At 40.6% G+C, this 25,418-nt stretch overlaps 1 protein-coding gene across 1 annotated transcript in view; it reads left to right on the top strand.

Annotated features, from left to right (window-relative positions):
- Positions 1-25,418, top strand: part of VWA8 (von Willebrand factor A domain containing 8) — a 1,436,595-nt gene that overhangs the window by 541,420 nt on the left and 869,757 nt on the right. Inside the window, exon 16 of the mRNA XM_053707969.1 lies at positions 7,781-7,949. Coding sequence (XP_053563944.1) covers positions 7,781-7,949 — 169 coding nt within the window. The remainder of the gene's footprint in view (positions 1-7,780; positions 7,950-25,418) is intronic.

Raw genomic sequence — 25,418 nt, 5'->3', positions numbered from 1 at the left:
AGAGGACTATGGTGATTATACTTAGTTTTATATCTTCAATCAAAAGTTTGTTATTTTAAAATAGCACCGGAGTGTGTTATTACCTCTCTGGCAGAGTTTGAAGAAGAATCTACCAGAGTTTTTGCTATGATTTTAACCGGAGTAGTTAAGATCATATTGCTGTTTCTCGGCCATCTGAGGAGAGGTAAACTTCAGATCAGGGGACAGCGGGCAGATGAATCTGCATAGAGGTATGTAGCAGCTTTTATTTTCTGACAATGGAATTGATGAGAAAATCCTGCCATACCGATATAATGTCATGTATGTATACTTTACACTTCAGTATTCTGGGGAATGGTACTTCACTAGAATTACACTGTAAGAAGTACATAAAGCTGTTTAATAACTAGAAATTATGTTTAACGTTTTTGCTGGAATGTAAAATCGTTTTCATTTGCTGAGGTACTGAGTGAATAAATGTTTGGGCACTATTTTTCCACTTGGCAGTTGCTTAATCTTTTTTCTGACAGTTTCTGTTCTCTCTCACTGCTGTGTGTGAGGGGGAGGGGCCGTTTTTTGGCGCTTTTGCTACGCATCAGATATTTCAGTCAGCAGCTCATTGTATTTCCTGCATGATCCGGTTCATCTCTACAGAGCTCAGGGGTCTTCAAAACTTATTTTGAGGGAGGTAATTTCTCTCAGCAGAGCTGTGAGAATCATAGTTGACTGAGATAAAAAACGTTTATTCTGTAATTTGTTTCCTGCTTTCAGAATTTGTTATCTTTGCTAATGGGATTAAACCTTTGCTAAAATTGTGTTGTTTATAAGGATTGAGGCTATAACTGTTTCAATTTATTAATTTTCAACTGTCATAGATCTTCTGTGCTTCTTAAAGGCACAGTACGTTTTTAATATTATTCTAATTGAATTGTATTCCAAGTTGCAAGTTTATTTGCTAGTGTGTTAAACATGTCTGATTCAGAGGAAGATACCTGTGTCATTTGTTGCAATGCCAAAGTGGAGCCCAATAGAAATTTATGTACTAACTGTATTGATGCTACTTTAAATAAAAGTCAATCTGTACAAATTGAACAAATTTCACCAAACAACGAGGGGAGAGTTATGCCGACTAACTCGCCTCACGTGTCAGTACCTGCATCTCCCGCTCGGGAGGTGCGTGATATTGTAGCGCCGAGTACATCTGGGCGGCCATTACAAATCACATTACAGGATATGGCTACTGTTATGGCTGAAGTTTTGGCTAAATTACCAGAACTAAGAGGTAAGCGTGATCACTCTGGGGTGAGAACAGAGTGCGCTGATAATATTAGGGCCATGTCAGACACTGCGTCACAGGTGGCAGAACATGAGGACGGAGAACTTAATTCTGTGGGTGACGGTTCTGATCCAAACAGACTGGATTCAGATATTTCAAATTTTAAATTTAAACTGGAAAACCTCTGTGTATTACTAGGGGAGGTGTTAGCGGCTCTGAATGATTGTAACACAGTTGCAATACCAGAGAAAATGTGTAGGTTGGATAAATATTTTGCGGTACCGGCGAGTACTGAGGTTTTTCCTATACCTAAGAGACTTACTGAAATTGTTACTAAGGAGTGGGATAGACCCGGTGTGCCGTTCTCACCCCCTCCGATATTTAGAAAAATGTTTCCAATAGACGCCACCACACGGGACTTATGGCAAACGGTCCCTAAGGTGGAGGGAGCAGTTTCTACTTTAGCTAAGCGTACCACTATCCCGGTGGAGGATAGCTGTGCTTTTTCAGATCCAATGGATAAAAAATTAGAGGGTTACCTTAAGAAAATGTTTGTTCAACAAGGTTTTATATTGCAACCCCTTGCATGCATTGCGCCGATCACGGCTGCAGCGGCATTCTGGATTGAGTCTCTGGAAGAGAACATTAGTTCAGCTACTCTGGACGACATTACGGACAGGCTTAGAGTCCTTAAACTAGCTAATTCATTCATTTCGGAGGCCGTAGTACATCTTACTAAACTTACGGCGAAAAATTCAGGATTCGCCATTCAGGCACGCAGGGCGCTGTGGCTAAAATCCTGGTCAGCTGATGTTACTTCTAAGTCTAAATTGCTTAATATACCTTTCAAAGGGCAGACCTTATTCGGGCCCGGGTTGAAAGAGATTATCGCTGACATTACAGGAGGTAAAGGCCATGCCCTGCCTCAGGACAAAGCCAAAGCTAAGGCTAGACAGTCTAATTTTCGTTCCTTTCGTAATTTCAAAGCAGGAGCAGCATCAACTTCCTCTGCACCAAAACAGGAAGGAGCTGTTGCTCGCTACAGACAAGGCTGGAAACCCAACCAGTCCTGGAACAAGGGCAAGCAGACCAGGAAACCTGCTGCTGCCCCTAAAACAGCATGAATTGAGGGCCCCCGATCCGGGATCGGATCTAGTGGGGGGCAGACTTTCTCTCTTCGCCCAGGCTTGGGCAAGAGATGTCCAGGATCCCTGGGCGCTAGAGATAATATCTCAGGGATACCTTCTGGACTTCAAATACTCTCCTCCAAGAGAGAGATTTCATCTGTCAAGGTTGTCAACAATCCAGACAAAGAAAGAGGCGTTTCTACGCTGCGTACAAGAGCTCTTGTTAATGGGAGTAATCCATCCAGTTCCACGATCGGAACAGGGACAGGGGTTTTACTCAAATCTGTTTGTGGTTCCCAAAAAAGAGGGAACTTTCAGACCAATCCTGGACTTAAAGATCCTAAACAAATTCCTAAGAGTTCCATCGTTCAAGATGGAGACTATTCGGACAATTTTACCTATGATCCAAGAGGGTCAGTACATGACCACTGTAGATTTAAAAGATGCTTACCTTCACATACCGATTCACAAAGATCATTACCGGTACCTAAGGTTTGCCTTCCTAGACAGGCATTACCAGTTTGTGGCTCTTCCATTCGGATTGGCTACAGCTCCAAGAATCTTCACAAAGGTTCTGGGCGCTCTTCTGGCGGTACTAAGACCGCGGGGAATCTCGGTAGCTCCATACCTAGACGACATTCTGATACAAGCTTCAAGCTTTCAAACTGCCATGTCTCATACAGAGTTAGTACTGGCATTTCTAAGGTCACATGGATGGAAGGTGAACGAAAAGAAAAGTTCACTCGTTCCACTCACAAGAGTTCCCTTCCTGGGGACTCTTATAGATTCTGTAGAAATGAAGATTTACCTGACAGAGGACAGGCTAACAAGACTTCAAAGTGCTTGCCGCACCCTTCATTCCATTCAACACCCGTCAGTGGCTCAATGCATGGAGGTAATCGGCTTAATGGTAGCGGCAATGGACATAGTACCCTTTGCACGCTTACACCTCAGACCACTGCAACTGTGCATGCTAAGTCAGTGGAATGGGGATTACTCAGACTTATCCCCTTCTCTGAATCTGGATCAAGAGACCAGAAATTCTCTTCTATGGTGGCTTTCTCGGCCACATCTGTCCAGGGGGATGCCATTCAGCAGACCAGACTGGACAATTGTAACAACAGACGCCAGCCTTCTAGGTTGGGGTGCCGTCTGGAATTCTCTGAAGGCTCAGGGACAATGGAGTCAGGAGGAGAGTCTCCTGCCAATAAACATTCTGGAATTGAGAGCAGTTCTCAATGCCCTCCTGGCTTGGCCCCAGTTGACAACTCGGGGGTTCATCAGGTTTCAGTCGGACAACATCACGACTGTAGCTTACATCAACCATCAGGGAGGGACAAGAAGCTCCCTAGCTATGATGGAAGTATCAAAGATAATTCGCTGGGCAGAGTCTCACTCTTGCCACCTGTCAGCAATCCACATCCCGGGAGTGGAGAACTGGGAGGCGGATTTCTTAAGTCGTCAGACTTTTCATCCGGGGGAGTGGGAACTCCATCCGGAGGTCTTTGCCCAAATACTTCGACGTTGGGTCAAACCAGAGATAGATCTCATGGCGTCTCGACAGAACGCCAAGCTTCCTCGTTACGGGTCCAGATCCAGGGATCCAGGAGCAGTCCTGATAGATGCCCTGACAGCACCTTGGGACTTCAGGATGGCTTACGTGTTTCCACCCTTCCCGATGCTTCCTCGATTGATTGCCAGAATCAAACAAGAGAGAGCATCAGTGATTCTAATAGCACCTGCGTGGCCACGCAGGACTTGGTATGCAGACCTGGTGGACATGTCATCCTGTCCACCTTGGTCTCTACCTCTGAAACAGGACCTTCTGATACAGGGTCCCTTCAAACATCAAAATCTAACTTCTCTGAAGCTGACTGCTTGGAAATTGAACGCTTGATTTTATCAAGACGTGGGTTTTCTGAGTCAGTTATTGATACCTTAATACAGGCTAGGAAACCTGTTACCAGAAAGATTTACCATAAGATATGGCGTAAATACCTATATTGGTGTGAATCCAAAGGTTACTCTTGGAGTAAGGTTAGGATTCCTAGGATATTGTCTTTTCTACAAGAAGGTTTAGAAAAGGGTTTATCTGCTAGTTCATTAAAGGGACAGATCTCAGCTCTGTCCATTCTGTTACACAAACGTCTGTCAGAAGTTCCTGACGTCCAGGCTTTTTGTCAGGCTTTGGCCAGGATTAAGCCTGTGTTTAAAACTGTTGCTCCACCATGGAGTTTAAACCTTGTTCTTAATGTTTTACAGGGCGTTCCGTTTGAACCCCTTCATTCCATTGATATAAAGTTGTTATCTTGGAAAGTTCTATTTTTAATGGCTATTTCCTCGGCTCGAAGAGTCTCTGAATTATCAGCCTTACATTGTGATTCTCCTTATTTGATTTTTCATTCGGATAAGGTAGTTCTGCGTACTAAACCTGGGTTCTTACCTAAGGTAGTTACTAACAGGAATATCAATCAAGAGATTGTTGTTCCTTCTTTGTGCCCAAATCCTTCTTCGAAGAAGGAACGTCTACTGCACAACCTGGATGTAGTCTGTGCTCTAAAATTTTACTTACAGGCAACTAAGGAATTTCGACAAACGTCTTCTCTGTTTGTCGTTTACTCTGGGCAGAGGAGAGGTCAAAAAGCTTCTGCTACCTCTCTTTCTTTTTGGCTTCGTAGCATAATTCGTTTAGCTTATGAGACTGCTGGACAGCAGCCTCCTGAAAGAATTACAGCTCATTCTACTAGAGCTGTGGCTTCCACTTGGGCCTTCAAGAATGAGGCCTCTGTTGAGCAGATTTGCAAGGCTGCAACTTGGTCTTCGCTTCATACTTTTTCCAAATTTTACAAATTTGACACTTTTGCTTCATCGGAGGCTATTTTTGGGAGAAAGGTTCTTCAGGCAGTGGTTCCTTCTGTATAAAGAGCCTGCCTATCCCTCCCGTCATCCGTGTACTTTTGCTTTGGTATTGGTATCCCAGAAGTAATGATGACCCGTGGACTGATCACACTTAACAGAAGAAAACATAATTTATGCTTACCTGATAAATTCCTTTCTTCTGTAGTGTGATCAGTCCACGGCCCGCCCTGTTTTTAAGGCAGGTAAATATTTTTTAATTTATACTCCAGTCACCACTTCACCCTTGGCTTTTCCTTTCTCGTTGGTCCTTGGTCGAATGACTGGGAGTGACGTAGAGGGGAGGAGCTATATGCAGCTCTGCTGGGTGAATCCTCTTGCACTTCCTGTTGGGGAGGAGTAATATCCCAGAAGTAATGATGACCCGTGGACTGATCACACTACAGAAGAAAGGAATTTATCAGGTAAGCATAAATTATGTTTTTAAATTAACTATTATATCTAAACATTCACTTTTGTGGCATTTCACATCTGTTTTTACTCTTTCTGTGCTTGTATTGAGACACCAATTCATTCATCAGTAACTTGATTTGTTTCATCCTGTAATAATTTTTGATTGGTCATTTCATTAACACTAACATATTGGGGGAGAGGGGGAATCATAATGCAAAAATCATGTGACATGATGCAAAAACTCCTTATGTACAAATATCACCTCTTCCAAAGAGAGAGAGAAGAAATACTACATGCAATATAATTTGTAAAAACAAACAAACAAACATAAATATACAAAGTATGTTAATGTAGCAGAACTCTTGTGTCATACATAGCTATCCTGCACTGGGCTTGTCTATCTTTCACATAAAGAAATGCAGGGAATGCTCCTTGGAGAAGTATAGAAAAATCTGCCTTTTAAGAATTCCATTAGGGATCTTGTAGTGCTGGAGTATCATTTTAGATAATCTCACCTGCACAGAGAGCTTTAGATCATCGGGCCTTCAGAGTAGAAGAATGTCTAGATGGTGATGTCCAGTATGAAAATGCTGAGCTTCACCAACCAATACCTTTAAGAAAAAGTTTAAAATAAAAGCACAACTCTAAAGAGGAAAAAACAATAGCATGGTGAGTAGTAACCATTATGTTAAAGTTGTGCCTAGCTGTTTAATGCCCTTTTAATACTCAAAGCTTTAATACTAATACTCAGTGGAGTTGCACTAAATGGACCAATATATCTGAACAAGAGTTTAAACTCCCATGTAAGAATAAAAAGCTCAGAAGTCTGCACTGTCCTCTATGCCAGTGTGTTAGAAGACTGGATTCCAGAGATCACTTTTGTTCATACTTAGGCAAATAAAACCAGATATAGGTTGTTCTGTCTGCTGATATCTCAGATATATTTAGCGTTGCAGAATCTGTTTTCACTGTACAAATAACTGAAGATGCTGATAATATCATGGGTCAGAGATGGTGAATTTTGAAGCTCTTGTGTGAATCCATCTTGGAGGCTCAGGTTCCTGTTTTAGCTGATATGAATTTCCTTTTGAAGACACAAAGACTCTTTTGATACCTGTAGGCACTTGCATTTGAACAATCTGAAAAGTCAGTTTGCCAGAGAGTGAACTTATCAATAAGTCAACTTATATTAACTCATTCTTGGTGGGGTGTTTTCATGTGTGTATTATTGTTTTTATTAATGTGATCAAAGCGGTTTTCTGCTAAAAGACTGGAGTAGATGAAGCCATCACCAACACAACAAACCACACATCTAAATAGCATTCTGTTATATTTGTGGATTTGTCCATGTGTGGATGTTCTGTACATTTTGATCCTGTACATAACGAGAATATATGGGGCATTCATAAAGAGAGGAATACATTATTTTTTAACCAGTGCCAATATTGTTTCTTGGTTCAGCAAAGTGTTATTTTATTGATCCTGCATAATTTTTAGAATTGTTTGTGTGCTTACTTGATTCAAATGTATAATTTTGACTCATTAGTTTTTATGCACATATCCTAATTGTATATTTTTAACATATCCAAACTGCTACTAATATTTCAAATGATCTTTAAAAATGGGATACTCTTTTTATGTGTCTGAGGTTGGAAACTATTGAACTGTAACAAATCATTACTGCAATATAATCAAGCGCCAACATGGTATTCACATAAACTACTTAATTAAAGATACCATTCATTGTTTTGAACCTCACTGTTGTCTGAAACAAATTTAAAAAAACATTCAAGAACCCCCCAGATAAAAAATAGTTTGTCTTTGTAAGTGGCACTTTGGGGTCTAAAAATATATGCTGTTATGCATAGTATGCTAAAACAAAATACGTGTAGAATGTTGCAGTATTTGAACCCCAGACATTGAAAGGACAAATTAAGCAGACTTTAGTCACACTGTTCTGCACCCTGTATGCAGTGTATTGGTGCTGATCTATTAGTTGGTAACAAGTCTCAAATTTAAATAATATATTTTAAATTTTAAATGTTTTCTTACAGTGATTATGAAGCTTATTATATGTTGTTTTCTGCAGGTCTATCTTTCCCATCCACCCATCTTTCAGGATAATTGCAATAGCTGAACCTCCAGTTATTGGCAGTAACAGTCAACAGTGGTTGGGGCCTGAGATTCTAACTATGTTTCTGTTCCATGAAGTAAAACCATCAACCAAAAATGAGGAGATTCAGATAATTAGAGAAATGGTAAGCACAATCTATGTTTTACTCCTTTGTTTGATACTTAAAGATTGTGTGTAATAAAATGCAGTCATACTAGCTAAGCACATTTGTGTGGTTTTTAATTTGTGAATGTTTACTTTATACATGTAGTAGCATGGGTAGCTTTCTGCAAAAATGTATAGAACCATAGAGGGCCAGATTACAATTGGAGCTAAAGCTTGCGCCCGAGCAATAAGGGGTTTAGCGCAGGTGTTTATGCTTGTCGGTCTTACCTCTGGTATTACGAGTTGAAAGTAAACTCGATCACTTGAGCGCAATGGCGAATTACGCTAGAATGATTCCTTTTACACTAGAATGATTACCGTGATTTCAGAGCTTTCGTTAACTGTTTTGCGAAACTTAAAAGTTGCACAAAGCACATCAAAATACATTACAAAGTATAGTTACACTCATAATAACACCATCTAATAAAAATGATTAAAAACAAATATTGCACACAAAAGTTAAAAAGGCTCAAAGATTCAAGATCTTAGGTGTTAATGAAATAAAAGCAGGCAAAGGGCTTTAACATAGCGATACATACATATACATCTTTAAAAATGTTTGTCTCTGTGTGTGTATATTTGTGTAGATATGTATTTACAGACACATATATTCAAATAAACACAAATACATATGTATACATATTTAGACATATTTATAAGTGCATTGGAGCCCTTTGCAGATAAGTAAAACATTAAAAATAAATATTGCATAAATGTTTTTTCAAGTGTTATAGTTTATTTACTATAATAATAAATATTTCTCATTCCAATGTTCTGCACGTAGCAGAATATGTTATGTATTTATAAATAGATATTCCTATATATATATATATATATATATATATATACCTATATTTAATCATATAGGTGTGTGTATATATATATATATATATATTCCTATTTTTATGTAGGGTTAGCACACATGAGAATATGCGATTGGGTTTGCGTGAGAGTAAGGTGTTTTTTCCACTTTTTTTTCTCCATGGACTTCTATGGGGGAATACATAAATGCGCACGCAATATTGTAGGTACCGCCTTTTTGCGCTCGCTTGGGTTAACCCGCAAATGAAAACAGTTTACTTTCAACTCATAATACAAGCGCAACTCAACAAGCACAAAAAGCTCACTTCTAGCGCAATTAATGCTCCTCAAGGGATCAAGTAAATCAGGTAATGGGGGCTGTTGTGCAGAGGTGTCAGGTTCTGGCGCTAAAGTTGTCTTTAGTCTGCGTGAGTCTTTCCTTTTTGGCATAATGAAACTGGTTCAAAGATTTTAGCAATAAAAAGTAAAGGATTTATTGATTAGATTAATTAGCAATGCAGAGAGATGCAGACTAGATGAATGACAAAGTATCTGCGCAGACATGTATACAAGGTAACTTTGTAATAACAGGCAGTGTACGTAGATATGCTGAAGTCAGGAAACTGTAATAACAGGCAGGAATACGCAAATATGCTGTAGACAGAAAAGTCTGCAGTAGCAAGCTGGGGATGCAAATATGCTGTAGACCGGTTTCTCTGTAGTAACAGGCAGAAATAAGCAGATATACAAGGTAACTTAGTTCAGACAGACTGAAAGTAGGTACAAATGTACATAAGCTGTAGTCTTGATAAGTAGGATACGTAGATATGCTGAAGTCAGGAAACTCTAATAACAGGCAGGAATACGCAGATATGCTGTAGACAGGAGAATCTGCAGTGGCAAGAAGGGAATGCAGATATGCTGTAGACAGGTTTCTCTGTAGTAACAGGCAGGAATACGCAGATATGCTGTAGACAGGTAAGACTGCAATAGCAAGCAGTGAATGCAGATGTGCTATAGACAGGTTTCTCTGTAGTAACAGGCAGGTATACACAGATATGCTGTAGGCAGATAAGACTGCAATAGCAAGCAGGGAATGGAGATATGCTGTAAATAGGTTTCTCTGTAGTAACAGGCAGGAATATGCAGATATGCTGTAGACAGGTAAGACTGCAATAGCAAGCAGGGAATGCAGATATGCTGTAGACAAATAATTCTGTAACAGCAGGCAGGATGTGTGGATAAGCTGTAGACTGGTAACTCTGTAGTAACAGGCAGGAAATATAGATATGCTGTAGATAAGTTTCTCTGTAGTAACAGGCAACACACAATTATAAGTACCTGGGGCAGTCTTTAGGAAGTATCAGTGAACCAGCCAAGGTCAGATGCTAGGGAATCAGTCTAGAAACGAAACACAGAAGAGAAGTCTCAAAACGATGCAGTAATCAGGCACCAGGAAATCCAACAAATTTGCATACAAACAGATATCTGGAACACAGGCTCTGTCAGAGTACAATACTCATTGTCAAGGCCCAGAACTGAGAGCAAACCTGCCTAATATAGTAGGCTGATGATTAGATGATTAACTTCAGCTGGTAGACAGGTGGAGCCGGAGAGCCAAAGTTGCAGCATACAGAATTCCAAAAACCTCAACCATTGAACAAGCCATCTGGTGGCGAAACAAGTCAGCAGGCTGGGAAACAACTGCAACAGATGTACAAACAGGTCCCAGGTTCAAGTCTAGGACGTTTAAAAACTTCTTTCTATATCTCATGTTTTGTATACATATTTTTATTGAGATAGAATATAAAACCGACAATTTAGAACACATAAAAAGTGGTGGATTGCGGTGATTTCTTAATTAGACTACACTCTGGTGAAGTCATTGTCTGCAAAAAAAAACAGCAGTTTACCATTACAGGTGGCCCTCGGTTTACGCCGGTTCAATTTGCGCCGTTTCAGAATTACAACCTTTTTTTTCAGTCATGGGACTGCTATTGAAATGCATTAAAAATCAGTACACTAGGGGGGGAGCGAACGGCCGACTAAGATGGCCACATCTCAATAAGGCTCTTAACACAAGCCGGGTGTTAGGAGCAATTTTTAAGCACCATTCAGCCTGATTGCAAATACTGAATGCACCAGTATCTAACTGAAAGAAAGCGGATCATAAAAACCCTTTTTCTGGCCGACAACTGATCAGCTAAGAGACGATGTCATAGAAGAAACGGAAACAAGGCAGAGCAGTTATGACGCAGTGCTTAAACAGACCGCTCCAACACTGATCTCTATAAATGACTCCTTGCTTCAAAAAGGACGGCCTTTACAGATAAGTTTTTCTCCTGACGGATAAGTTACTACCAGCCTGACTTGCCTAACAGAGTTCTACACCACACACCGGAGGGTCGGGGCTCCACTCTGATGTGCATAACGATTCCAATTCAGGCCTATCTGTAACGTTTAAGGAGTCTGCAGCAGATAGATTACTGCCATCACGACACTGCTCACAATATTAAGTAAAGTGCAGCTGCCCTGCATAACAAAGTGAGTAAAAATCTCCTTTGCCTAAAGACACAAGATTTTAAAGCCTAGGGGACAACAGGGAAACATTAAAAATTAATGCAGTGGCTAGCTAGTGGTTTATAATGTGAGGCCATTATCTTTTCAAGTCCGGTACTTTTACCTGAGCATCATATACATTTTCAATTAGGAGCATTCTATAGCGGCTCTCACTGATTGCATAACCCTTTGGATGATACTTTTCCTATTTTTTTTTTTTTTTTTATATCTGGTGATGTCGGATCATACCGGCTTAGAGCCTCAGTATCACAACAAAAGGGACATAAGTAATTCATTGTGCCACATTTGGAGATTACAATTGTCAAATTACTGTCCTTGAAAGGACTTAATATAACCTCACTCTCCCTCTATTTCCCGCTGTTTGTTATAGCAGCGGGTCATATCCTCCTCCCCTTTTCCGTGATTGCTCTGTGAGAGTACATTTCCTGGAGAGTGGGGCAAATTGCCGATTCATCAAAATGTCACAGAGAAGGGGAGTGAAAGTTGACAAGCCTCATAAAACACCTCAGAAACCTCAAGAAGTGGTAAATGCCTTTTTTTAAACAGGCAGAAAAGGCTAAACAAAAATATGAGTCCACTTCCCTGCACTCCAATAACACAGATGACATAGATGGTGACTCTGATATCTCGAGAAGTTCATCTCCTATAACCACGCATATAAAAACTGTTATGTTAGGGCCACTCTTGATGTATGGGATTATATAATCACGCATAATAAAGGAATCTCCACTTCTGTTTCTCCTCTAACCCCACTCTTAGGCAACCAGATTTTTTTTCAACAGACCTCTTTTGCTCATATAAATGACATAGAACATCTGCAGAATTTACCTATCTACATATTATTAGATTCAGGAGTATTCAAAGATAGAATAACATTAAACAATTAATTAGGTCCCCCTTTTCACAATTGGTACTTCTACCTACAGATTAGACACGCGCTCCATAATAGTATACACAAACTAAATGCTCTTAGACCGTTAGACAGTATTTGAACGGATATGCACAAACCCTGAAATTCAGAAAAAACACCTCTCGATAACATATAAATTGCTCAAAGGGTCTTTTCCCTCACAGAAGCCCGCATATCTCATGAAATAGAGGGCATAAATAACAGAAAATGTTGGCGACAATGATTGGAAGCTATGTTTTAAAGCTACTCACTCAGCGTCTACTTCATTGCTTATAGCCGAAACGAATGATAAAATAATATCCCGATGGTACTTAACGCAACAGCGACTTAGGTATATCTACCTGACAGCCTCATCTGCCTGTTGGAGGCGTTGTGGAGGCATAGGCACTATGACACATATATGGTGGGACTGCCCACTTATTCTGGACTTCTGGAGAAGACTAGAACATAGTATCAACAAGATCTTGGGTTCAAACATAACCTTTAACTCTAAACTCATTCTCCTTAATCTCCTTCCTCCGCTCCACTGTACATACCGCACGAAATTACTTCAACTAATGCTATCTAGTGCAAAAAGGCTGATACCCAGACTGTGGAAAACCCAGACGATTCCTACATATTCACAATGGAAGTCAGAAGTAGAACATATTTTTGTTCTTGAAAAACAGAGCTATTACTTTTTAGGCAAACGAGAGAAAGGAATCTCTGAATTAGCTAACAGAAATGATGGACCTTCAGATGACTAATTATCTGACTATGGGAAAAAAGATTAAACATTCTAATGTAATAGATGTCCCCTTCAAATATTCCGAACACAAATGAATCATTGCCCTATACTCCCTTACGTAAATGGGAAGATTATAGTAATTCATACTCCTGGTCCCACTTCCCTTTCCTTCCCCCCCTTTTCTTTTCTTTCTCTTTCCTTCCCCCCCTTTTCTTTTCTTTCCCTTTCCTCTTCCTTTTGTGCTACAAAACTGTACTCAAGCAATATTTATTTTAAAAAAATGTTATTCTATATAAAATTGTTAAAACTCTTGGGTAAGTTCTTAACATTTATATTACATCCCTTTTACATAGTTTGCTTTCTGTTACTATTTCAAGTTTGTTTTATTTGGATGTCATTTTGTAAAAACTTGCAAACCCAATAAAAAAAATTAATTGAAAAAAAAAAAAAATCAGTACACTTATTAAAATAGCCAGTAGGTGGAGCTGTCCGCTTGTGTTTCAGCAAATTTAAGCTAGTTTAACAGCCTGAAATTGATCTGTGTACACAGATCAGACAAGACCTATCGAGCAAGATCTTGCAGCCACTTCCCTATTATCTTCCTGTCCAGCTGCTTGAGATGAGGGTGCCTAACTGCCTATTAATCACTACAGATTGAAATGCATAGAATAGGTGCAGAACCAATATTATCTAACATGCTAACAATGCAGAGAACTGTTTGCAGAAGAATGCAAGTAAAAAAAAGTTTTTGTTCATTAAACTTAGTTTGATGATGATGCAATCTGTTGTGTAATTATTTTATTAGGTGATGTTTAGCAAATGTTTTTGTTCATTAAACTTAGTTTGATGATGATACAATCTATATTATTAGGTTTATAATGCTGTTTAGCATTTAAAGTCTTCATTTCAAACCTTTAAAAATAATGTATTAGGTGTTACTTATGACAATTTTAAAAGGGGCCTGGAACCTAACTCCCTCACTTCCCATTGACTTACATTATAAACTGGGTTTCAATTTACAACGGTTTCAATTTACAACCATTCCTCCTGGAACCTAACCCCGGCGTAAACTGAGGGCTACCTGTACTGAGATTTGGTTTGCTCATCTTTCTTTCTCTCTTTCTTTCTCTCTTTCTCTCTCTCTCTTTCTCTCTCTCTCTCTTTCTCTCGTTCTCTCTTTCTCTCTCTCTCTCTCTCTCTCTCTCTCTCTCTTTGAGCCTGATGATAAAATTCTCCTGTCTAAAGAGAAATCCTAGTGCAGACTTCACATGGGCTGAACTCACTAAATGCTAAAAGAAAAAGGCTAGAACTCTTCAGCACTACGAGATCTCTCACAAGATTCTAGACAGACAAATTTTTCTATACTCATCTAAGGGGTGTTCCCTACATTTCTGTATGTGAAGGAGGGACAAACCCAGTGCAATATAGCACTGCATGACATGAGAGTTCTGCTGCATTTATGCTTTGTTCTTTGTATTTTATTTTACTTTACACTTCAGATTGGGTTCTTTCAGTATTATTACATTTAAAGTGATGGTAAACTTTAAATAATCAAATGCAATAGATGTAATCTTTTCCATTAAAAAAGTATACGTGTACCTTTTTTTTAACCCATCTGTAAAAGGGTTAAATTAGTTCATATAGTAATGCTTCTATTACAATGTTATGCCGGCTCACATGGAGGAACTCTTTTTTTTTTTTTTTTAAATGACAAATCCAATGAACATCCAATCAACATGTGTGTCATTTGACAATCTTGAAGTCCAGTCCCTTTAAAGCCCTTAGAAATCCTATGTAGAGAATGGGTGGGACTGCTCTATACATCACAGCCCAGCCAAGAGAGGAAATGAAGGGGGGCAGAGGAACAGACAATACCTCTGGGTATTATTTAGGAAAGGTTGGCTTCTTGGTAAACTTCAACTCTCCTGTCATTGTCTATCCTCAAGAATCTAGTAATGTTTATATATACTAGGATTCATTTGAAACATTTCTCCTATTCTCGACTATGTTAGGAGGAATTTCTCAGGTATGGGAGAGGTCAAGGAAGCATTTTTTCCCATCTCCTCTTTGTAATAAACTGTCTCCTTTAATTCTCATGGCACATGGTACTTCAAGTAGTAGGGACCTCTATTATTCTGATTATAATGGATGCCCCTTTAAGGTTGGAGACCTTTATAGACAAGTGCGGCATCCTTTGGTGCGACGCCTGGTCTGATTCCACAGAAAGGCTGTTAGGCCAATTTCTTTTTTTTTAATTTCCGTTGCTAATTTCGTAACTTCAAGAAGTTCTTCTCCTTGGTATTTCAAGCAGAAGTAGTTCAGGTCCTACTGGATACCCAGTCAGTATTGGGTCAGGGGAAGTAATTAAAGAAACCCACAGCTAAGTCTCATTCAGCATGTAGTGTTTACCCCCGAACCAGGATCGGATCCTATGGGGGCGGTCTATCTCTATTTTGGTTTTGCCTGGATACAGATAGAACTGACTGTGGCTCAACACACCAGCAAACAGAACAGTAAAACACAGAACCATGGGTTTGGTTCCCCCAAGGCTCTGTCACGCAGAGTTCTTCTTAGACTTTTAAAAAGGGTCCTTGATCCCTAATGGGCGGTAGATTTAGTATTCCAGGGTTATGAATTGGAATTCAATTCCTTCCTCCCAGGAGCAGGTTTCACCTTCTCAAGATTATCTGTAGCCAGATAATAATGGAGGCGTTCTTGAAATGTGTTCATGATCTTCCTCCCTGGTAGTGATTGTCCAGTTCCAGTTTTGGAACAGGGGTTAGTTTAATTTCCATGCTGTTCATGGTTCCAGAGAAGGATCGTTCAGCTGTAGTAACCTGATTGGTTAGCTTAGCTGCTTAGCAAGCGGAAGGTTTGTAGTTTGAAACCAGCTGCAGCTATTTTTGCACCTTGAATGTGTGCTTGCAAACTGTTACCATTCTTCTTTGGTGAGAGGATCAGTTTGATTTTGTTAGGGTGCTCTGCAGTTGTGCATGCTCAGTCTGTGAAAGGGGGATTATTCAGATTGTCTCAGAAAATAGGGCTGGATCAGTCGTCTAGAGTCTCTTCCCTTGGTGGGGTTTCAGGATTTTAGGTCTCAGAACATATGCTTCGTAGATCTTCCTGGGTTTTTGTGATCGCGAACACCAGCCGGCTGGGCTGGGGTGGAGTCTGGGTCTTGTGAAGGGCAGAGACGTTGGTCCTGTGAGAAGTCTGCTCTCCCTTTCATCATTTTGGAGTTGAGAGCGATTTACAGTGCTCTGATGGTTGGACTTCAGTTGTCTTAGCCAAGTTTATCGGGTCCTAGTCTGACAATATAGCCTATGGGGCTCTCATAATTTCCTTAGTCATGTAGGAAGTGTTTCAGATTTTTCTGTGGGCAGGTGCTTACAGTTCTGTCTATCGGCCATACACCTTACTAGAGTGGACAACTAAGCGGAGTTCTGTTCAGACAGACTTCCCATATCGGGATGTGGGACCTCCATCTGAAAGTGTTCTTCAGGTTAACAACCAATTGGGGCTTACCAGAATTGGTTCTAATGACTTCTCGTCAGAACATCAAGGTCCCATAGTTCAGTTGAGGTCAAGAGATCTTTATGCCTTCCTGATAGATGCTCTGGCAGTTCTTTGGAACTTCAGGTGACTTACCCTTTTCCTAGGTTTGTTCTCCTTTCATGAGTCTTTCGTTCATATCAAGTAGGAGAGAGCATTGTTTGTTTTCTAATAGCTCTTGCGTGACTTCGCAGGATCTGGTTTTTCGGATCTAGTAGAGATGTCGTCTCTACCTCCGTGGAATTTTCATTCAAATTTCGTTTCTCTGAAGCTGGTGGCTTGGAGATTTTATGCTTTAATTTATCTAAGCATGGGTTTTTTCTGAATCGGTCATTGAGACCATGATTCAGGCTCGTAGTTTATCTCTGGATATTTGTTCTAGGATCTGAAGGATCTTATCTTCTCTCCAGGTAGGCCTGGAGAAGGAGTTATCTGTTAGTACCCTCAAGGGTCATATTTCGGTTCTGTCCATTCTGCGGCTCACGCGTCTGGCGGATGGGCCGGATGTACAATCTTTTTCAGGTCCTAGTTATAATCAGGCCTGTGTTTAATCAGTTGCTCCTCCTTGGAGCCTTAACTTTGTTCTTATAGTTTTCTCCAGACTCTGTTTGAGTCTATGCATTTCAGAGATATTAAGTTATCTGGGAAAGTTTTGTCTTTCTGATTTTTCTTCTGTTCTGAGAGTCCGTACTCTCAGCTTGGCAGTGTGTTTTTCCTTATATTGTATTTGAGGTAGATATAGCAGTTATCGTACCATGTTTGTTTTTCTACCTAGAGTTTTTTTTTGGACAGAAGTTTTCTCAGGAAATTGTTGTTCCTTCTCTCTGTCCTAATATTTCTTCTCATGAAGAACGTCTGTTGCACATCTTAGATGTTATGTGGGTCCTAAAATTTTGTCTTCAATCTCAGGATTTTTGTCAGTCTTCTGCATTGTTTGTTGTTTTTCTGGATAAACATAAACACTGGAAAGCTACTACAACTTTTCTTTTCTCTGGTTGAAAAGTGTTAATCATAGGGTTTATGAGCCTGCTGGAGAGCAGTCTCCTGAGAGATTTTCAACCCTTCCACTGGGGGGGGGGGGGGGGTGTATTATTCTTGGGCCTTCAAGAGAGAGGCCTCTGTAGAACTGTTTTTTTCTAAATTTTCGAAATTCAATACTTTTGCCCCGGCTGGGGCTTCCTTTGGGAAAAAGGTTTTTCAAGCAGTGGTGCCTTCTGTTTAGGTTACCTGTCTTGTACCTCCCTTATCACCTGTGTCCTCTAGCTTGGGTATTGATTCCAAGCAGTAATTGCTTACCTGATAAATTTATTTATATCTTGACACAGTGAGTCCACAGCCCTCCCTGTTTTTCAGACAGGTTTTTTGTTATATAGACCTCAGGCACCTCTGCACCTTGTGTTATTTCCTTTCTCTCCTTTTCCTTTGGTCGAATGACTGGGTTTTCTGGGAATGGAAGTGATACTTATCAGCTTTGCTGTGGGGCTCTTTGCCTCCTCCTGCTGGCCAGGAGTGATATTCCCAACAGTAACTGAAGTTGATCCGTGGACTCACCGTGTCAAGAAAGAAAGAAATTTGTCAGCTAAGCATAAATTTTGTTTTTTTCACGCATCGGCCTAGTGAGGGCACCATAGTTTTCTATTTGGGGTATTTTTCGTTGTAACTAGTTAGGTTAGCGCACACTGATCATTTATGAGCAAGTCGAGTTAGAGCACTCTCCATAGTTTTCTATTCGGGGTATTTTTCATTATATTACTTAAGCATCTTAGGAGGGATTGTTTTTTACATTCCCCAAGAGCTTTTTTTAGGTTTTTTTGTAGTGATTTATGCATTATTTAATGCTATAATTGAGCCTTCTGATTCTGTTCCTATTTCTACCCCAGAGTCCCCTGATCAGCTTTCTACCAATAGGTGTGCTTACTGTAACAATGCTGAAGTACCTTCCTCAGCTCATTTTATATGACTCATGTTTAAATTTGTTGCAATCAGACCAACATACTGCTGTTTTTCTATGGGTAATAATGCTACTTTTGTTTTCTTCATTACAAGAAAAAGCTTTCACCTAAATTTAGAAAGTTAATTACAGCAGCAGTATCTGAAGCTATGGCTGCTCTCTCACCTGCAAACAAGTGTTTAAGGTCAGTACAGGTTTCTCTTTCTACCAGTACTATATGCCCTGGGGCCAGGGATACTGTTATGTCTTCAGAGAGTGGAGTTTCTTCTGCTGACGAGGAATCTTCATCTGATGTTGAACCTGCTATTTCTTCTTGTTTGCTCAAAGTTGAACAGATTTGTTCACCTTTAAATGAGTTGTGATTACTTTAGGTGTTAAAAATCCTAAATCTTCTGATGACAAACCTTGTAATCATTTAAATTCAGTTTTTAAGACTGTTAATAAACTTCCTGAAGTTTTTCATATTCCTGATATTGTCTCTGACATGATTTATAAAGAATGGTCTAAGCCTTGAAATTCATTTTACCCTTCTGCAAGGTTTAAGAAATAATATCCTTTGTCATCTTCTTATATTGAGTTATGGGAAACAGTTCCTAAGTTTGATGGGGCTATTTCCACTTTGGCTAAGTGTACTACTATTCCTTTGGAAGATAGTACTTCTTTTAAAGATCATCTAGACAGGAAGTTAGAGTCTTTTAACAGAAGGACTTTTTTACAAGCAGGTTACTTACTTATGCCAGCCATTTCTAAAGCTGGTGTTGTGGCTACTTCTACTTATTGGTTATCCAGTCTTTCTGAATATTGTTTTGAGGATACTGTTTGTGACAATCTTTTAAGTTTACTTAAAAATTATATTTTCTTCTTAAGATAGGGGGAGTCCACAGCTTCATTCCTTACTTTTGGGAAATTCAACACCTGGCCACCAGGAGGAGGCAAAGACACCCCAGCCAAAGGCTTAAATATCCCTCCCACGTCCTCATTATCCCAGTCATTCTTTGCCTTTCGTCACGTTAGGAGGTGACAGAGAAGTGTCAGAAGATTTGGAGAGTCCTAAAAAAGGGTATCTGCCCTTTGAGATAGGACTGGAGTTTTAAGTAGTCATGTCAACCTCTCAGTGAGAGTATTGTTGAAAGTTAGAGTCTGGAGATGCAGGTAAAGTTTTTCTGCGAAACCATCCATACTACTGCTAACAGCTCCTAAGCAATCAGTGTTGACAAGTTTCACTCCCTGCTTTTTTTCACTCAAGTCCATGTCAGGAGTGCTGCTATAAGACTGTCACACTTGATAGGCTGTGTTCTGTTGCACAGCATGGATCCTGGAGGTAAGATCATTTACATTTTTGCACATAAAAACGCTATAACAGGGTCACAGTGTGGCTCCTTTATACCTTGATAGGATCCAGGGCTAATATCCTCTGAAGGGAGTTTATTGAACAGTTGGGGTTAAATAATCAGTGTATTAATTATTCACATGCTGCTTTGTGTGATTTGTTTCCTGGGCTGATAGACTGTGTGTTTTTAGCTGGAACAAACAGGTTTCACTTTTAAGTTTCACTTTCGTTTTTTGAAAGTGTTGCATAGCTCCTATTACTTGCTGTACTTGTAATAGCAGGATAAGTTCTGTCTGGCACTCCATGTGATCCGCTGTTGTCTATGTTCATTTCCTCCATTCCGGCTGAGACTTGAACCTTAGGAGAGCGTTTCCTCTGTTAACTGTCTGGGTCTAGGAAGTGGTGAGTGCCCCAGCCATTTGGAGTATAAAGCTGCAGTTGTCTATAATAAAAAGCCTTTTTTTGTATTTTTCTGTGGGTATTACCTGAGTTATGGAGGACTCTGACATGTTAGAAGGTACTCCTTCTGTACTAAATCATACCTGTTTATATTGTGAAGAGGCCGTGGCTTTCCCGCCCACTCAGTTATGTTCCTCATGCCTTAACACCGTTATAAAGTCTAAGAAGAGAGACAAGCCTGCTAAGGCTCTTAGTCCCTCTGAGCCATCTACCTCTCAGGACTCGGCGTCCCGTAAGATTACTACCCTTGCTACATTATCCACTCCACATGCACTCCCCCATAGCACATCTAAACCTCTATCCAGAGGGGGCCTTCTTCCTGCGGACTTTGCAGCGCAGTTACAAATGGCAGTGTCTGTGCCCCTCAGTGTATTACCTCGCTCTAACAAACACAAGAGAAAGGTTAAACATAGCTCTCCTGACCCGGAGTCATCTAAATATTTATCGGATTTAGCTATTATGTCCCAGTTATCCAATGATGAGTTAACCTCTGTAGCTTCAGAGGATGAACTTTCTGGGTCAGAGTCCTTAGCGTCTAAGCTTCCTGCTGTGAAGGAACTATCCTTTAGATTTAAAATTGAGCACTTGCGTTTTTTATTAAAGGAGGTTCTGTCTACGTTAGAGGTTCCAGAGGCCGCGCTGCCTGAAGAAACTATTATACCTAAATTAGTTTACAAAGACAGGTAAGTACCTTTAACTTTTCCTGTGCCGGTTAAGATGGTGAACATTATTAAGAACGAATGGGAAAAAATTGGTTCTTCCTTCCCCCCCTCCCCGTCTACTTTTTAAAAAGTTGGGCTCCATTCCTAATGTGGATGGTGCTATCTCTACGCTTGCTAAACATACTACTATACCTCTTGAGGATAGTTCTTCGTTCAGAGAGCCGATGGATAAGAAAATGGAAACCTTTCTGAGAAAGATGTTTCAACATCCGGGTTTTTTGTTTCAACTGGCGACTGCAGTTGCCTACTGGTACGACCCTTTGTCGGAACTCATTCAGGTGAAGTTTCCCCTCGAGGATATTCAAGACAGAATTAAAGCTCTGAGAATTGCTAATTCTTTTATCTGTGATGCGAACATGCAAATTATTCACCTTAATGCAAAGGCCTCTGGCTTTGTGGTCCTAGCCCGCCGGGCGCTCTGGTTGAAGTCTTGGTCTGCGGATATGACTTCTAAGTCCAGACTCCTTTCTCTTCCATTCAAGGGAAAGATTTTATTTGGTCCAGGCCTGGACTCCATTATTTCTACGGTTACCAGAGGCAAGGGTGCCTTCCTACCACAAGATAAGAAGAACAAGTCTAAGGGATGACAATCTTCAAATTTTTGTTACTTTCATTCTGACAAATCCCGACGACAACAATCCTCCTCCAAGCCCGAGCAACCCAAGAGTACTTGAAAGCCGGCTCAGTCCGGAAATAAATCCAAGCAGACTAAGAAGCCAGCCGAAAACAAATCGTCATAAAGGGGCGGCCCCTGATCCGGGATACAAGATAGGCTTCAAATCTCGTCCGTCAAGGGGCAGATTCCTTCTCTCAAATCTGTCTACCAGACCAGAAAAGAGGGATGCCTCCCTAGGGTGTGTTTGGGATCTATGCTCCTTAGGAGTTGTTGTCTCGGTGCCTATCAAAGAAAGAGGTTTGGGAACGTTTTGCCCAATTCTGGACCTAAAGTGCTTAAACAAATTTCTCAGTGTCCCTTCCTTTAAGATGGAGACATTAAGGTCCATCCTCACTTGAATTCAGGAAGGCCAGTTTATGACCACTATAGATCTGAAGGGCACTTACCTTCATGTTCCAATCCACAGGGAACACTTTCAGTTCATGAGGTTTGCATTCCTGGACCAGCACTTCCAGTTTATTGCCCTTCTGTTTGGCCTAGCTACTGATCCAAAAATCTTTACGAGGATTCTGCTGGCTCTTCTAGCCATTGACAGAACTCAGGGTATTACAGTAACCCCATACTTGGACGATATTCTGGTGCAAGCACCATCCTTTTGTCTTGCGGAAGAATTCTCGGAGTTCCTTCTCAGTCTTCTTCAATCACATGGATGGAAGATAAACTTGTAAAAGATTGTATTAGACAGCCGGTCGAGAGAATCGCTCTCTTGGTGGCTCTGTCCAGATCATCTGTCACGAGGGACATGCTTCTTAGGACCATCCTGGGAGATTGTGACTATGGACGCAAGCCTATCCGGATGGGGAGGTGTTTGGGTTGCCAGGTAGGTACAGGGGTTGTGGACTCAGAAGTCCTCCCTCCCGATCAATATTTTGGAACTACGGGCAATGTTCAAGACCTTGAAGGCTTGGCCACTTCTGGGTTCCTCTCAGTTTATCAGCTTCCAATAAGACAATACAACCTTGGTGGCTTACATCAACCATCAAGGGGGAAAGAGAAGTTCCTTGGCGATGATGGAAGTATTTCAGATTCTGGAGTGGGCGGAGGTCCACAGCTGTTCACTGTCAGTGATCCACATTCCGGGTGTGACAACTGGGAGGCAGATTTTCTCAGCAGGCAATCCTTCCATCCAGGGGAATGGTCTCTCCATCCCAAGATGTTTGCAGAGATATGCAGCAAGTGGGGGACGCCAGAGATAGATCTCATGGCGTCCCGTCTCAATACCAAGCTACCCAGATATGGGTCGAGGTCGAAGGATCCCCAATCGAATCTAATAGATGCACTAGCAGTGCCCTGGAGGTTCAAACTCCTATATCTTTTTCCTCCATTACCTCTTTTTACTCGAGTGGTGGCCCGCATCAAGCAGGAGCGGATATCAGTAATCCTGATTGCTCCATCATGTCCACGAAGGACGAGTTTGCGAATCTAGTGGTGATGTCCTCATCTCCTCAGTGGAAGTTACCTTGTTTTTGAGACCTGCTGATACAATGTTCATTTGTTCATCAAAATCTAGATTCTCTGAGGCTGACTGTGTGGAGATTGAACGCTTAGTCTTAGCTAAGAGAAGTCTCGTTGAGAGTGTCATTGATATTCTAATTCAAGCTCGTAAACCAGTTACTCGGCTTATCTAACACAAGATGTGGACGACCTTTTTATTCTGGTGTGAAGAACGTGGTTTTTCCTGGCACAGAATTAAGGTTGCCAGGATCTCATCTTTTCTCTAGGATGGGCTGGAGTGGGGCCTTTCTTCTAGTTCCTTGGGGGAACACATTTCAGCCCTGTCGGTTTTATTGCACAAGAGACTGGCGGAGCTTCCAGACATGCAGTCCTTTGTTAAGGCTCTAATTAGGATCAGACCTGTGTTTAGATCTGGGGCTCCTTCCTTGGAGCCTAAATCTTGTTCTTTGGGTTTTGCAACAGGTTCCATTTGAGCCTCGGCATTCCATTGACATTAAATTGTTATCTTGGAAGGTTCTCTTTTTATTGGCTATTACCTCTAAGCGCAGAGTTTCTGAGCTCTCTGCTTTGTAATTTGACCCCCATTATCTGATTTTTCATGCAGATAAGGCAGTTTTATGTACTAAATTAGGTTTTCTTCCTAAGGTTGTGTCAGATCGCAACATCAATCAGGAGATTGTGGTTCCTTCCTTGTGTCCTAATCCTTCATCGAAGGAACGCTTACTTCACTATGGATGTGGTTCGCGCCTTGAATTTCTATTTTCAGGCTACTAAGGAGTTTAGACAATCTTCCTCCTTGTTTATTGTCTATTCGGGGAAGTGCAAGGGGCAGAAGGCTACTTCGACTTCCCTATTTTTTTGGTTGAGGAGTGTCTTCCGCTTAGTTTATGAGACAGCGGGACATCGTCCTTCTGAGAGGATAACGGCTCATTCCACTAGAGCAGTGGCTTCCTCTTGGGCCTTTAAGAACGAGTCCTCTATTGATCAGATATGTAAGGCGGCTACCTGGTCCTCCTTACATACTTTTTCAAAATTTTACAAGTTTGATTTTTTTGCTTCGGCTGAAGCAGCTTTCGGGAGAAAAGTTTTGCAGGCTGTGGTGCCCTCAGAATAGGGTCCGCTTCTTCCTTTTTGTTCCCTCCTGTTATTCATTAAGTGTCCTCTGGAGCTTGGGTATAGTTTTCCCAACAGTAAAGAATGAAGCCGTGGGCTCTCCCTATCTTAGGAAGGAAAACATAATTTATGCTTACCAGATAAATTCCTTCCCCACCACCCATTTTTTCTTGTTTATGGGCGGTTCCCTATTATTTATCATATTCTTCTTGCACTATTTATACCCTAATGTTTCTCCTACCTTTTCTTGTTCTCTCAGCAGAATAACTGGGGTAATAAGGAAGTGGGAAGGATATTTAAGCCTTTGGCTGGGGTGTCTTTGCCTCCTCCTGGTGGCTAGGTGTTGTATTTTCCAACAATAAGGAATGAAGCCGGTGGCTCTCCCTATCAGGAAGGAAAGGAATTTATCTGGTAAGCATAAAATATGTTTTCTTTAATTTTATTATTAAAAATAAATGTCAAAAGCATGTCTTTGGTAGTAGAACTTTATGGCTTATTGGCTTATATGGTATCGAGATTATTATCTCTTTCCTTTCAGGGTAAGACATTTTTGGTTCAGATTTAGATTTTATTATTTCTACTGTTACCGGGGGTAAAGGGGCCTTTCTACCTCAGGATAAATAATCCAAGGGAAAATCCAAGGCCTTTAATAATTACCGTTCCTTTCGCCAGAATAAGGAACAAACAAGTGTAATTTCCTCTGATCAAAAACAGAGTTCTTCCGGTTCAGTTTGGAGACCCAGTGCTAACTGGAATAAGTTTTAAGCAGGCTAAGAAGACTGGTCCTGCTGCTAAAGATGCATAGGGGGCAGGTTAAAGGGACAGTCTAGTCAAAAATAAACTTTCATGATTCAGATAGGGCATGTGATTTTAAACAACTTTCCACTTTACTTTTTTTTTTTTTACATCATGACATGAAAGAAACACGTACAGAAGTAGTATAGTCACAGATAAAAGTACAGTGGGTGCGACACTCCTACCACACAGGGCAGAAAATATCGCTTAAAAGTAGGCCATCTCCATGCCTAGATCCAGAACTGGGTTTTTATCTTTTTTTTTTCTTTTTTTATAAACTTTAGAAACATAAACACAAAACCAAAACATAATTACCATAACAAGAACTGTATCATTCTAAGACCTCTGCTCCGGGGGGGGGGGGGTCAAGTATTTTGC

Source organism: Bombina bombina, chromosome 3, assembly GCF_027579735.1.
Source record: "Bombina bombina isolate aBomBom1 chromosome 3, aBomBom1.pri, whole genome shotgun sequence".
Taxonomy (NCBI): domain Eukaryota; kingdom Metazoa; phylum Chordata; class Amphibia; order Anura; family Bombinatoridae; genus Bombina; species Bombina bombina.
Note: the sequence above shows the minus strand (reverse complement) of the source record. Positions and strands in the feature narration are given on the sequence as shown.